The sequence below is a fragment of the Phyllobates terribilis genome, unplaced genomic scaffold (genome assembly GCF_046119375.1).
Source record: "Phyllobates terribilis strain yellow unplaced genomic scaffold, ASM4611937v1 Scaffold_2__4_contigs__length_985480577, whole genome shotgun sequence".
Taxonomy (NCBI): domain Eukaryota; kingdom Metazoa; phylum Chordata; class Amphibia; order Anura; family Dendrobatidae; genus Phyllobates; species Phyllobates terribilis.
The window spans coordinates 289,970,587-289,986,033 of NW_027362762.1; the positions used below are offsets into that span (position 1 = coordinate 289,970,587).

At 45.9% G+C, this 15,447-nt stretch overlaps 1 protein-coding gene across 1 annotated transcript in view; it reads right to left on the reverse strand.

Moving 5' to 3' along the window:
- Positions 1-15,447, reverse strand: part of UGGT2 (UDP-glucose glycoprotein glucosyltransferase 2) — a 399,382-nt gene that overhangs the window by 216,593 nt on the left and 167,342 nt on the right. Inside the window, exons 14-15 of the mRNA XM_073664152.1 lie at positions 8,795-8,880; positions 260-386 (exon numbers count right to left, since the gene is read on the reverse strand). Of these exons, the coding sequence (XP_073520253.1) occupies positions 260-386; positions 8,795-8,880 (213 nt within the window). The remainder of the gene's footprint in view (positions 1-259; positions 387-8,794; positions 8,881-15,447) is intronic.

Here is a 15,447-nt window from a genome sequence, read left to right on the forward strand (position 1 = left end):
CAATGAATGGTGTAGGCAGGGTTATACAGAGTTTAGTGTCCCAAGCTCTGCTAGATCTTCAGAAGATAAAACAGTGATTTTATCAAATTAACAACATGCAGCCCAGTAAGTGATGCATCACTAGAATCAGGGTATCTGTCCCTACATCATGCTGCTCTCAGATGAGGTAGCAACAACCTGATGAAAATTCAATTTAAATGTGATACTAAGAACTTTAGAAAAAAAGACAGAATCAATTAAAAACATGACCTGTACATACACTAATTAGAGAAGTAAAAGCATGAGAAGCGTCAGATTCATCGGTCATGTAATTAAAGGCCCGCCACAATGCAGCCCCAGCATCTTCAACAGTTTCACCAGATTTTACCGCAAACACAAAACCAATCCTGAAAAGAAAAAAATATGAAAATAGTAAATAAAAGAAAAATATTCAGTGAGTCAATAAAGTGCAATAAAACAAAAATACACGCCACCTTTATCATAATCCTAAATATTAGGTGTTGGACTGACGTTCTGGAGAAATTATGCAGATGGCTAATAATTTGCCATCTATTTATAATCTGTGCACATCAACTTTTAATTTAATCATGAATTTTGTTCTAATCATTGGTCACCCAGGACATATCATCAATAAGGTTTAAGAGGATAAATAGGTTTAAGAAGCTAAATAGATATGAACAGGGTTGGAGATGAACGTACTTGTAGAGATTAAAACTGGTAAGTACAATACATGATCAATTAAAGTGAACCTGTCAGCTGGTACTGCTCACGGATGGGGCAGCAAGCATCATACACAAACTGCATTAACTCAGCCAGATGTGTATGACTCTGAAATGCTGCAGTCTTTCAATGAATAACATACTTTAAAAGCCACTGGGGACAAAGACTGTGCTGTAGACTAGTCAGACTGGCGGGTCCCTGGTGACTTCTCCCCGCCCGCTGCCCAGGATTGACAGGTCTCTGCCATTACTTGCCGGCGCCGGAACTGCCAGGGTCCTGCCCAGTGTGCCAGGGGATGGGATTAAGAGTGCACGGGGGACTTACTGGACAGTGTTGGGGGACAGAGGAGAGGGACGGAAGAGAGGAAGTCAGGTGTCTGGGCTCGCGCGAAAGAGACAGTTGGTTGTGGAGAGCAGACCGGCAGTTGGGGAGTAACAGTCGGACCTGCCGACAACGAGAGAGTGACGTGCTGCCCTGCCCTCGGTGACGGACGAACGGGTGGCACAGCTTGCTGCAAAAACAAAGGACGTCCGGTCTGTACCGGGCCTACAGAAAGTGATCGTTCAGTTATCTGCATCACCACAGTTTTCCAGACATCTGACGGTGACCTACGAGTGAGGACGCACCCGGGATTAGTGATCCTAACGCAGTTTGTTTTTACGCCGGAGGAGCTTGCTACAGCTCTTAAAGGAGTCGTGACCGCTGTCGTGTGGTCAAAGTACTGGGGGCCCAGTGGGTGAGACCAGAGACCGCCCACTGCCGCCAGAAGACGGACACCCTCCGGAGTGAGTGTCTGAAGACGGAAGTAGTTATCGTTAAAGGACAGATAAGTGCAAGCCTCCAGTAATCTACCTTCTCTTATTTAGCCTGAACTTTTGGGACTGCGCCGTATTGTTCATCCTTTCTGTGTTATAGCTAAACCACAATTGTTTATTGTCCGATTTTACTGTTTTATTGTTGTGTTACTTAAATTTACACTCCCTGCATGGAGAAACCAAATCTTGAATTAAAGCTCTGCCATACTCTCTGCGTGCGGCATCCGAGACTTTTAACATTTGGCGTAGTCGGCAGGATGTCGTCCCCAGACGCAGTTGCAGGCATGGCAGACCAGGCCAGCGCGAGAGCCCCTACAGCTAGCCTACCACTGGGCGCCATGTTGAATAATCTCCCAAAGTTTACCGGAGACAACATGATGCTGTGGGATTGGGTAGAACAGGTTAAGAGCATGTTATGGATGCACCCAATGACCCCCTGATATGCAAGCAGAGATAGTTTTGCTGGCTTTAGAAGGAGAACCTCGACAGTCAGTAATGTTTCTTTCCCCCACTGACCGAAATACGGTGGAAAAGGTGGTACGGATCCTAGAAGAAATGCATGGGGACCCTACTAATGTGGCAGAGTTAAGGATGCGACTGTTCCAACAGGTACAAAGGGAGGGGGAGACTGTAAGCCAATATGTCAAAGCCCTACAGAGTGTGTACACTTACATCACTAGGAAAACGAACCTAGAAGACGTGGGAGTGGGGCCCCCGGACCTAGTACTTGGGGACCAGTTTGTAGCCGGCCTCAGAGATGCGCAACTGAGACAGGCCTTGCGAGAGCGCTTGCGCACCAACCCGCATATGACATTTCTGGAGTCAGGGGCAGAGGCCCGCGTGAGGGAACAGGAGATGGGGGTAGTGACCATGGCAGGGATGGTCCGGGGCAATGTAGTGCCCCCGTCGCCCACGGCCGAACCAGAATGGGCCGAGAGATGCGGTGGGAGATCCAAGAAATGCGAGAAGAGTGGTACAATATTCGAGTGGCTCAATCAGTGAGAGCCGAACAATTGACCTGAGACCCCCGGGTGAAGTAAAGGACGAGTCCAGACCCCGGGTTGGAACAGAGCCCAATCGGGTGGCGCGACGACCCCCTGCAGACAGGGGACCAACGTGTTGGAATTGTGGGGGCATTACGCCAGGAGCTGTGCCAGTCGAGGAAGGCCTCTGACCCGGCAGCTGTTAAACTGACGGGCTCCGGGTGTGAGGGACGCAACCCGGAGCGGAGGAAGGCAGTGAGTCCCGAAGACTTAATATCCATGAGCCCGACAGTGTGGGCCGAGCTTGGCGGATGGGCGGTTCACTGCTTGATCGACACGGGATCTCAAGTGACCAGCATGGGAGAAACTTATTTCCGTCAGCGGTACCCAGAGATGGCACGAAATGAAGGGGGTCCCTTGATAAAGCTCACAGCCGCTAACCAATTGCCCATTCCGGTCACAGGAGTAGTGTGGTTACGCATCCGGGTGTGCGGACAAGATGTGGGAAGAAAAGGAGTCGTCCTGACAGGCGGAGATGCCGGCCCAGGACCACCAGTGACCCTCGGTATGAACGTGCTGAAGGAAATCGGGCAGATCCTGATTAGGGAACCACGAGAGCTACCGCTAGGGCGGTGGAACTCTAGAGCCCCTCCAGCAGCTGATCAGGGTTGCCCAGTCGCAAGAGACCTTGAGTGGGGGAAAAGTTCTGGGAAAGGTGATAATACCCACCAGCAATACCCTCACCTCACCACCAGGACAGACAGTCCTCACTTTGCCCGTCCAAGCCTGCACCCCACTAGAAGGGGTAGAGATTCAGATCGAGTCAACCACCGTGGACAAAGTGCCTCCGGGTCTATTGGTAGCGCGGACCTTGGCTACCGTCCATAAGGGAAACGTGGTGGTACGATGCGTGAACCTGAATCTGAGTGAGCTCATTCTTCCCGCCAGGACCGAAATGGCCCAGATCCTGGCGATGCCAGAACAGCTGGAACGGCCAGATGCGATAGAATTGTCAGTTGTAAGGGGGGATCCCTGGACCCTGGCGATCACCGTACTATCGGGGTCTCCTCGACCTCAGACTAAGGATGGTCGAAGGATCCTAGAACAGATGCGTGCTAATTTGACAGGGCTCACGACGGAACAGGTGTACCAGGTCGAAGAGATGCTGGGACGGTACCAGGACGTCTTTGCCCAACATGAGGACGACTTTGGATGTACCGAGGCCATCACCCATGAGATCCCCACGGGAAATGCTGCTCTGGTACGGGAAAGGTATAGACAGATACCCCCGCAAATGTACCAGAAGGTGAAGGAAATGCTGGCCCATATGATACAGAATGGGGTGATTCGGGTAAGCCAGAGCCTGTGGACGGCTCCAATCGTCCTGGTCAGGAAGAAGGATGGAACCCTACGATTCTGTGTGGACTACAGGCGGCTAAATGCTTGCACCGTAAGAGACTCATACCCTTTACCCAGGATTGAGGAGTCTCTATCCGCCCTAGACAAGGCGAAATACTTCTCCTCACTGGATCTGGCCAGCAGAAACTGGCAAGTGCCAGTGGCTGAACACGACCGCGCCAAGACAGCATTCGTGTTGCCCATGGGACTCTTCGAGTTTAATCGGATGCCTTTTGGCCTAACCAACGCTCCCGGGACCTTTCAACGCTTGATGGAGAGATGTTTAGGCGATCTGAACTTTGAGGCCACACTGATCTACCTCGATGACATCATCGTCTATGTGTCTACCTTCCAGGAACATCTACGACGACTGGAGCAAGTCTTGAGTCGCCTTCGAAATCACGGCCTGTAGGTGAAGCCACAAACATGTCATATATTCCGCAAGCAGGTTGAGTACCTCGGGCACACAGTGTGCGGTGAAGGAGTCAGGCCCACTCGGGAGAAAGTGGCTGCCGTGCAAGAGTGGCCCACCCCAAAGACTGTAAAGGACGTGCGGGCCTTCCTAGGACTCGCAGGGTATTACCGCAGATTCGTGAAAAATTTCACGCGCATCGCTAATCCGCTACTGGAGCTCCTTCAAGGGATACCTGCGGGCTCGAAAAATCGAACAGTGAAATGGGGAAGAGAACAGGAGGAGGCCTTCAGGGCCTTGAAGATGGCCCTGACGGAAGCTCCCATACTGGCCTACGCGGACTTTTCTCAGCCCTTCGTTCTTCACACCGATGGAAGTCTCCTTGGTCTAGGGGCCGTGCTGTCGCAGGAGCAGGAGGGGAGAGAGCGGGTGATAGCATATGCGAGTCGCTCCCTCCGAGACTCGGAGAAGAACCCAGATAATTACAGCTCCTTTAAACTGGAATTGTTGGCCCTAGTGTAGGCAATGACAGAAAAGTCTGCGGAGTACTTGTCAGGGTCTGAAGTGTTGGTGAAGACAGACAACAACCCATTGGCTTATCTGGAGAATGCGAAGTTGGGAGCCCTGGAACAACGATGGGTGGCTCACATGGCTCGGTACCGGTATAAGATCACCTACCGGCTTTGGGCTGAAAACACGCATGCTGATGCCCTCTCCAGGGTGACCCATGAGTACCCCGACCGTGACCGAGATGAAGAACCGGAGGCCGAAGAGGTGCCCAGCTTCCGGAGGGTTGGCAGCCCGCTGTCCGCTACGCAGGGACAGATCGGGGAAGTGAAAGAAGGACACGTGTTGGGGTGGCCCAGGGACAAGTGGGTACGGATACAGCAAATGGATGGAGAGATTGCACGGTTGCGACAGTGGGTGGCTTTGAAACAAGTCCCTAACTGCGAAGAAAGGGGGACCCTGACGCCAGAGGGGCTGAAAATGCTGCGGCAGTGGGAGAGACTGAGCCGGCAGGACGGCTTGTTGTACAGACGGGTCCAGTTGGTACGGGAGTTCGGCCCCACTTGGCAAGTAGTGGTTCCAGAGAGTGTGATCGGGACACTGGCCAAGGAAGCACACGAGCGGGGAGCACACTTTGGACCTGAAAAGATCTTCCAGTGGCTACAGAGACTGGTGTACCACCCCCAGCTAAGAGTTGCAGTGGAGAACGTCTGCCAGAAGTGCCGGTGTTGTGAGTTGGTGAAAACCCCAGAGCAGCGGGCCCCCATCCAGACCATTGTGATGGCTGCGCCCTTAGAGGTGTTGATGATCGACTACCTGACCATTGGGCCGGCGCATCTCGGGTATGGACATTGCCTGGTCATGACCGACCACTTTACGAAATTTGCGGTGCTAACTCCAACCAGGGATCAGACAGCTGAATCTGCTGCCCAGGCTATCTGTCGGGACTTCATCAGGGTCTATGGCTGTCCGAAGAGAATTCACTCCGATCAAGGAGCCTGTTTCCAAGGACGGGTGATGGAGGAGCTGCACCGGCTATACAAGATCGAGAAGTCTAGGACCACCCCTTTCCAAACGCAAGGGAATGGGTCCTGTGAACGCTTCAACAGAACTTTGATCCAGATGCTTCGAACCTTGGAAGAAGATCGGAAGGTACGCTGGCCGGAGTTTGTGGTCGAGCTGGTGTGGGTCTATAATAACCGGGTACATAGTGCCACAGGGTTCACTCCCTACACCCTGCTGTTCGGACAAAAGGGTAGGGAGATCACGAGCTCGAACTAGATCCCGAGGAGGACTAGCCCCAGACGGGCCCATCTACCTGGGTCCGGGATCATCGGCACCGGTTGCAGACTCTTCAGAGGTTGGTGCAGCAGAAATTTAAGGAACATAGGCACCATGAAACGCCACCTCTTCGGGGGACAGCCCTTAAGTCGGGAGAACGGGTGTTGGTACGGGACAAGAGACCCCGGGGCAAGCTGAGTAGACCGTGTGAGTCGACCCTGTATCGAGTGAAACGGAGAGTTAGTCCTGAAGGACCGGTGTATGAGGTTCAGCCTGAGGGGGAAGAAGTGGCTCCAACTAGAATCGTTCATCGAAGCAAGTTACGGCCCTGTTTGTCTAGCGATGAGGAAAAGAAGGAAGGACTCAGCACAAGGACAAGAGATCCCACACCCAGTGCGCCCGTCTACGATGATGGGGAGGAAGAGACGATAGTGGCTGTGATCCCCAGTCTCACATCGCCCACAGCTTTCCACACGAGAGAGGAGCACCCACCGCTCTGTCAGGCTGGGCCGGGCGAAGTTGGGAACCCCAGCGACTCTTAAGTACCCTGCGCTCCAATAGCGTTACGCCGGTTCGAACGATCCACGGCTGGTGTGCCGCCTATCCGCTACAATCAGGATCAGTTCATCTGGCAACGTATCATCCAAGAGGTCAGAGAGTGTAAGCGCCTGGTGAAAAAACTCTCGCCCGTGGAATGGCGAGCTCAAAGGGTGCGGGAGTGTAAGAAGGAAGACTTGCCTAGGGCCAGGTGCGGAGCTCCGGAGCCGTAACTGCAAGGGTTCTGCCCAGTGTGCCAGGGGACGGGATTAAGAGTGCACGGGGGACTTCCTGGACAGTGCTGGGGCACAGAGGAGAGGGACGGAAGAGAGGAAGTCAGGTGTCTGGGCTCGCGCGAAAGAGACAGTTGGTTGTGGAGAGCAGACCGGCAGTTGGGGAGTAACAGTCGGACCTGCCGACGAGAGAGAAACATGCTGCCCTGTCCTAGGTGAAATAGAGACGTGCTGACCTATCTGCGGTGACGGACGAATGGGTGGCACAGCTTGCCGCAAAAACAAAGGACGTGCGGTCTGTACCGGGCCTACAGAAAGTGATCGTTCAGCTATCTGCATCACCACAGTTTTCCAGACATCTGACTGTGACCTACGAGTGAGGACGCACCCGGGATTAGTGATCCTAACGCAGTTTGTTGTACGCCGGAGGAGCTTGCTACGGCTCTTAAAGGAGTTGTGACCGCTGTCGTGTGGTCAAAGGACTGGGGGCCCAGTGGGTGAGACCCGAGACCGCCCACTGCCGCCAGAAGACAGACACCCTCCGGAGTGAGTGTCTGAAGACGGACGTAGTTATCGTTAAAGGACCGATAAGTGCAAGCCTCCAGTAATCTACCTTCTCTTATTTAGCCTGAACTTTTGGGACTGCGCCATATTGTTCATCCTTTCCGTGTTATAGTTAAACCACAATCGTTTATTGTCCGATTTTACTGTTTTATTGTTGTGTTACTTAAATTTACACTCCCTGCGTGGGGAAACCAAATCTTGAATTAAACCTCTGCCAAACTCTCTGCGTGCTGTGTGCGGCATCCGAGCCTTTTAACACAGCCAAGCCTTATACATGGTGCTCATGGATTGGGCAGCATGTATCAGCTGACAAGTTCATTTTAACATCCATGAATGCTTTATGCTATGGACTGTGAAAGTGCAGCAATTTGTATGGCAATCTAATTTATTAGCCAGCTGAAACCCAATATAAAACCATTATTTGCACGCTGGATATGTGGTTTGAGATAAGGAGTGTGGATTTAGTTTTAAGTAGGCCTGTATTAGAATTCATAAGTTCTTCTACAGACTTTAAATGGGGTAACAATTGACACTCAGGTTATAGAGCATTTCACAATGTGCTAACTAAGATCCAAAAAAGTAAAGCACTACATTGAGTCCTTTAAATGGGATTCTCAATTCGGGCCGGCTGCATGGGGGAGCAATTGGCCTGGACAGTGTTCTCTCCGAAGTTACTAGCAGGGGTAGCTTTGCCTCTGCATCACAGAAGGAGTGGAGGCCATATCCAGCTTCAGAGCAGGGCTTGCAAACAGGCTACTTTGCTAGGACACTGGCCAGCTTGGCAATGAGCTGTGAACTTCAGAATTAATAAGCCCTCTATTCTTGAGAACGGAGAGCATTTTTAATAAGAGGCAAATTGCAAAGTTATATTTATAAGTACTTAACAATTTTACCCATTTAATAAGATGAGACAATCCCTTTAATAAATAGAGAAACTAAAACCCAATTGTGGCCCAGTAATTTGCAGGGCACATTTACATCATAAATATACATATTCCCTAGGTTTCTTATTAAGTTCAGTTAGCAGCCTTATCGTGAACTCTATATATCACCAGCTTTAAGCTCATTTTCCCACATAATGACCCTAAAACTCTGGATAAGTGTAAATGTACTTTGGGCCTTTAGAACTTGAAAATGAGGGGAATTCATCTTCGGGGGACTTTCCAATGGTTCCCCATAAGAATGCATGTGTAGTCATGGGAAAATATGGAACAGTTTATTTATTTGTTATTGCTGTCAGTTTTCCCCTTATGCATATTTTATTTCTACTGCAGCAGAATTACAACATTACCATTTCATTTTTATAATGGATAGTTATTCTTTTTGCCGGTTACCATACAATACCTGAGAGGCACATTGTGTTGGTAGAATAATTCCGCTAGCTTCACATAATCAGCAGCATAATCTTCAGCAGGATCGAGGAAAAGAACCTATGAAAATCGTACAAGTCACTTAATATCTGTGAACAGTGATTCCCTCTCTGGCATAGTGATTGTTTACTGATAGACACACAATGCATTCAAGTGTCTGGAGAATAGAAAGCAACATAATTAAATAACGTGAATTAACATTCGCAGATTTTCAATGTGTTCAGCGAGGGCACTTTAGTCATGTACTGGCAGCTTTTCCAGAATAAACAGTAGGAGTTCTAGATGATGAATAAAGTAATGTAGGGCTTGTCAAAAGATCTAAATACAAAACAAATCATCTACTCCTACAGCCAATGAGCTTGGCACTTCAAAACGAAGAACAACTACTGTATATTCCTCTACAACTATAAAACACACTCATTTTATTCCATTTGAACTTGTTGGAAAAAGTGGCTTGGGAGTGTCTTAAATATAGTTTTCAGCAAAGAATGCTATATTTTTAAGGCAAAACGTTTTCAGCATTCTCTCATACTGCTATTTTGTTTTTGTCATCATAGCGTGTTATACATAGGGTCATGATAAGATAGGATTCTATGGTGATCTAAGTTTGGTTCAGAAGAAAGGCAGAAGGTCCTAGCCTTTAAGCCTCATTACGTCCATTTGAAACCAGTCGTAATCCATTAGAGATATGTGACGTACATATACATCACATGATGGGAGGGAGTATATGAAGCATGCTCAGCAGTTAAGACCACTCCATACAAGGTAGGTGATGGCCATGATATAAAGATGATCCTTGTCGGCAACTGCTGGGGCAGGAGAAGATTTCAATCCCAGCAGTTTAATGAGGCTGTCCATTACTCAGACAACCCTTTCTCAACACCTATGTTTACCCCTTGTAAAATAATTACACTTATACTCAACTCCAGTGCTGGCACCATTCCAGCGGTATTGGTACTCTCCCGGGGCTTGTGTGACACAGTTATGTCGTGCAATCCTTGTGACCAATCAGCACTGGCTTCACTCTCTCTGCCTTTGGACAAGTCACATACATCAGGAGGAAGTGAGAGTTGCTGCTCTCTCACTTCCTCCAGAAGTATGTAACTCGTCCAAAGGTGGAGAGAGTGAAGCCAGAGCTGATTTGCTGCAGGGACATGCATTACAATGTCTTGCAATCCTCGGAAGAGCCAATGCCAACACCGATGTAACAGCACTGGGGTATAAGTGTTATTTTACAAGAGGGAAAAATAAGGATTGAGAAGGTTTGTCCTAGAAGTGGACAATCCCTTTCATGTCTTAGAAGTTACTTTTGACCGTGGCATCTAAGTGGTTAGATGTGGGGCCCCCTTTGTCACCACATTGCCCACAAACCAAAGACTAGTCTCTATAGTAGAATGCTGACAGGACAACAGACCTTCTAACCAGTGATGGAAATTAAAAATAAAACAAACACAAAAACATATATTTGAGATTGCCAATGTAACAGTACAAACTATTAAGAGATCACATTATTGAGCAAACAAGATAAACATCGCTGATTTCTGAACACCTCACCCCCCCCCCTCAAAAAAAAAATAATAAAAAGTGATCATGAAGTTGTATGTATGCCAACTATAATAAAAACTGCAGAGAAAAAAAGGAGGTCATTCACATCTGCAACAAATACACATTTCCTGGCGTGAGAATGGGATATTAGGGCACATTATGTGATTCCCTAATATATCAGCATATACCTGAAGTGTATTTTATATTTTTTTCCATTTAAAAAGGTCAAAAACTAAGCAATTCTTCCACTGTTCTCTACAGAGCCAAATCCAAAATATTTGGAACAATTATCTAATGGAATTTGAGACATTCATGCTGAAATGTGACAGGCGACTTTCAAATCACATATAGGAGACCTATTTTCTGGAACATTTCTTAAGATTACAGCACAAAAAGGATGAAATATAAAATGGTATGTTCCTTCTGTTTTGTGCGGTCGGTCCTCTTTCTGATCTAAAAAAATCTAGGAGAGAATGGATCCCTTGTACATGATCTGAAAAGGGACTGCAAAAATGCCAGACTAAGATCTCGATTCATCAAGGTTTTTAGTACACCAGTCTTAAAGGGGTTGCCCACTACTAGGACAACCCCTTCTTGATCTAAATGTTTGGCTTCAATAAAATAAAAACCTATACTCGCCTCCTGTGCCGGTGCTGTTACAGCGGTGTCGGCATTCGCTCTCCCGGGGTTCTCGTGCGGTTGTTGTGACACGTGAGCCCGGCGCCCAATTAGTGCTGGCGTCACTGTCCCCGCCTTCGAACGAATTGATCATGAAGAGGAAGTCAGGGCTGCAGAAGGAGTATAGGCTTTTTATTTTATTGGGGCCAAACATTTAGATCAAGAAGGGGTTGTCCTAGTAGTGGACAACCCCTTTAATGAGGGACATGCAACAATAAGATGTACCAAATTCATTAAAGGTGCATATCATTTAATGAGATTGGAGCATCTTCTCAGTGGCGTGCGCCACACCAGAAATATTACTTCAGTCAGGGACGGGGGTAACATTTTCGGCATAAGAAATGCTGCTAGTTTTAAAGAATTTGAAGGGCAGTAGATCCATGCCATCCTCAGCTCCTCCTTAGATCTGCACATTTTATCAGATCTGCCCGAAAGTAGTGTGAAAGTTTACTTTTTTTTTTTAGCAACATCACGTTGTGCAAAAATTTTGCAACGTTTCAGCGTATTAAGCCAGTTTTCTGGTGTAAACACTTCGCTGATTCAGGGCCTAAGTGTAGAGTTAACTCTTTGTTTCCTATGTATTTTATTTACTTTTTCCTTTTTTTTTCAGGGGTAACAAATTTGCAATTTTCCAATTAACAGCATTTTAGTTTTGTTTTACAAGTTGGTATAAAACTGAAGAAAAGAACATTCCAGATATAGTGTGGGAAATGAAAACAGCTGAAGCAATGCACGATTAGTAAATCCCAGAATAATGCCTAGGGATGCACAGAAGACTTGACTAATATCTATATTAATGTGCACATTTCCACATTAAGTTAATAGAAGTTGGTTAAAAAGGAACATAGACAGATGTGACATCATTTTAGTATTGCTAATCTCAATCACCTTTTCCATCTTCACTGTACGTCTCGGCTTCATTGATTTTCTAGATCATGCACTACTATGGCACTGAAGCATACTGTATATGCCAACCTCTCTATTTGTAGGACGCATCATTTATTTCAGCAACAGCTTTTTAAACTCCTGTGCCAAGACGTTCTTAGGCGACTAAGCATTGTTTACTACTTCAAGCTACAGTTATTCCCTAATCCTCCGCAGCTATTTTCTCTTATCCCCAGAAGGCTTAGTTACTTTCTCATTAGGAACATATTGCCCCCGAGGACTTCTTCATCGGTACAAGCCCCCAGCAGGATTAGAATGAACTTTTGGGACATATTTACTCAACACTTCTGTAAACTTGGCAAACTGAACACATCGCTACGGAAGAATCAACAAGGTATTAAACTTCATCTTAAAGGAATTATAGAATTATAACACCTCGATATGGCACATCTATTAGAAAGAGAACATTCCTGGCATGTTGGTTTCACTAAAGTTTTTTGAAGGAGTATAATACATAATGTGTGCATGATCAATCAGCATAGTCAAATTTTTCCCACACAGAGGGCATTTAACATTATTGTCTTAGGTTATGTTCACACGTTGCTATATTCAGATTTTTTTTGCAGCCAAAACCTGATCTCTTGGCAGTAAAAAAGCTGCAGACAAGAAGCAAGTTTTGCTGGCTTTTTAGCTGCTTTTCTTGCAGCGTTTTTTTCGGATCCCACTGCTCAGCTTTGTTTCCACCATACAAGCATGAACAATGCACGGTGTTAGGCCACCAATGCAAGACAAAAGTGAAACCATAAAACATTTTTGGACAAAAGGGAAATTTGATCAAATTATTTTGTTTATTTTACGTCTGAGCAAAAAAGTTCATGAAAAATACACAACTACAAATGTAAAAGCTGGGGGTAGGTGAATTGGTCAGACATAGTTTACCTAAGACATTGGCAGGGTATGGAGTACTTTCCCACATAGGTAGGACCATTGATTTGGTCAGGCATTGTTCAGTTTCACACATTGGTTGGGCACTTTTTTATGTGTCATATAAAATACATTTTATTATAAAAAAGTAAAAAAAAATTTTTTTTTGTATTTTTTGTAGTGGGGACATTAATTGTATTACATTTTTTACATTATTATTTTGCAGATGTTTTACATAAATTTATATTTAATTCCACATAATTTGTCCCCTAGGAAATCAAAGACTCTGAGAAACATTTTTTTCCCTCTAATTGGGGCATCCATAGGAACTTTATTAAATGGTATGTAGCCAGCAAAGAAGAAGCCAGAAGCGGTAATAAATCACTTCTGTATTCTCTCCTGGGTCCCCAGCTGCATCTGACAGCCAGGGACCGAATCTGCTCTTTCTAGATTGCAGGAGCTTTAACCCTGGGCCGTAAATTTACAATTACACAGGATTAAAGGGAATTTGTCAACAGATTGTTGTCAGCTAATCTGAGAGTAACATGATTTAGGGGCAGTAACCTTGCTTCCAGAGATGTGTCACTTACTGGGCTGTTTGCTATAGTTTCAATAAAATCACTTTATCAGAAAGAGATCATCACTAGAGGAACAGTAACCCTGTTGCCATGTAGTCCTCCATATTCATAAGCTTTGTATAATCACGCCATAACCTTTGATTGACAGCTTTCAGCCTATGCACAGTGCATGCAAAAAGCTGCCAATCAGTGGTGTGGATTGGGTTATATAGAGCTCAGCATTCAGACAACTGGTAGATTTGCAGAACATAAAAGCATTAATTTCATCAAAATGAAAGCATGCAAGTGGTACATCACTGGAATCGGGATCTTTGCCCCTACATCATGCTGCTCTCAGATGGAGAAGAAAAACCTGATAGCACATTTCCTTTAAAGCACAGGCACATGCGCTGTAAATTTACAATATTTTCTCATTATCTAACTAATTCAGAATATTATAGTACAGAGGCACCATTATTTAACCATGGTATACATTTCTTTCTTTTTTTGTTATTACCAAATGCAACATACACAAGATAAAATGTCTCTGTTATTATAAGACCAAAGAGGAATATGGCATATATGATCCTATGATAACCATGGAAATTGATAACGTAGCAGTTTTCTATTGTGCGTCAATATGTATTCTAATTGCTATACATGTACAGTATGTCACAAAAGTGAGTACACCCCTCACATTTTTGTAAATATTTTATTACATCTTTTCATGGGACAACACTGAAGCTATGACACTTTGATACAATTTCAAGTAGTCAGTGTACAGCTTGTAGAACAGTGTAAACTTGGTGTGCCCGCTAAATAACTCAACACACAGCAATTAATATCTAAACCAATTGAAACAAAAGTGAGTACACCCCTACGTGAAAATGGCCAAATTGTGCCTAAAGTATCAATGTTTTGTGTGGCCACCATTATTTTCAAGCACCACCTTAACGCTCTTGGGCATGGAGTTCACTAGAGCTTCACAGGTTGGCACTGGAATCCTCTTCCACTCCTCTATGATGACATTACAGAGTTGGTGGATGTTCGAGACCTTGCACTCCTCCACTTTCCATTTGAGGATACAAAGACATGCTTGGCCAGTCCAGCATCTTTACCCACATTTTCTTTCGCAAAAGTAGTAGTTGTCTTTGTTGTGTTTGAGGTCGTTATGTTGGAATATTGCACAGCGGCCCAGTTTCCGAAGGGAAGGGATCATGCTCTGCTTAAATATGTCACAGTACATATTGGCATTCGTGGTTCCCTCACTGAACTGTAGCTCTCTACAGCTGGCAGCACTCATGCAACCCCAACCATGACACTTCCACTATCATGACTTTGTACTCCTCACCTGGTTAGTGCTAGACACGTTTGACACCATCTGAACCAAATAAGTTTATCTTGGTCTCATCAGACCACAGGACAGGATTCCAGTAATCCATGTCCTTAGTCTGCTTGTCTTCAGCAAACTGTTTGCGGGCTTTCTTGTGCATCATCATTAGAAGAGTCTTCCTTCTGGGATGACAGCCATGCAGACCAATTTGATGCAATGTGCGGTGTATGGTCTGAGCGCTGACCCCTCACCCATTTAACCTCTGTAGCAATGCTTGGCCACCGCGCTACAACTCAGTTTCAGGGTGATGAAAATCTTCTTATAGCTAGACCATCTTTATGTAGAGTGACAATTTTTTCTTTCAGATCTTCAGAGAGTTCTTTGCCATGAGGTGCCATGTTGACCCTTCAGTGACCAGTACAAGAGAGTGAGAGAGCGATAACACCAAATTTTACACACCTGCTCCATGTTCACACCTGAAACCTTGTAATACTAATAAGTCACATGACACCAGGGAGGTCAAATGGCTAATTTGGCCATTTTCACTTAGGGGTGTACTCACTTTTGTTGCCAACGGTTTAGGCATTAATGGTTGTGTGTTTAGTTATTTAGTGGGCATGCCAAATTTACACTGTTATATGTACACTGACTACTTTACATTGTATCAAAGTCTCATACCTCAGTGTTGTCCCATGAAAAAAGATA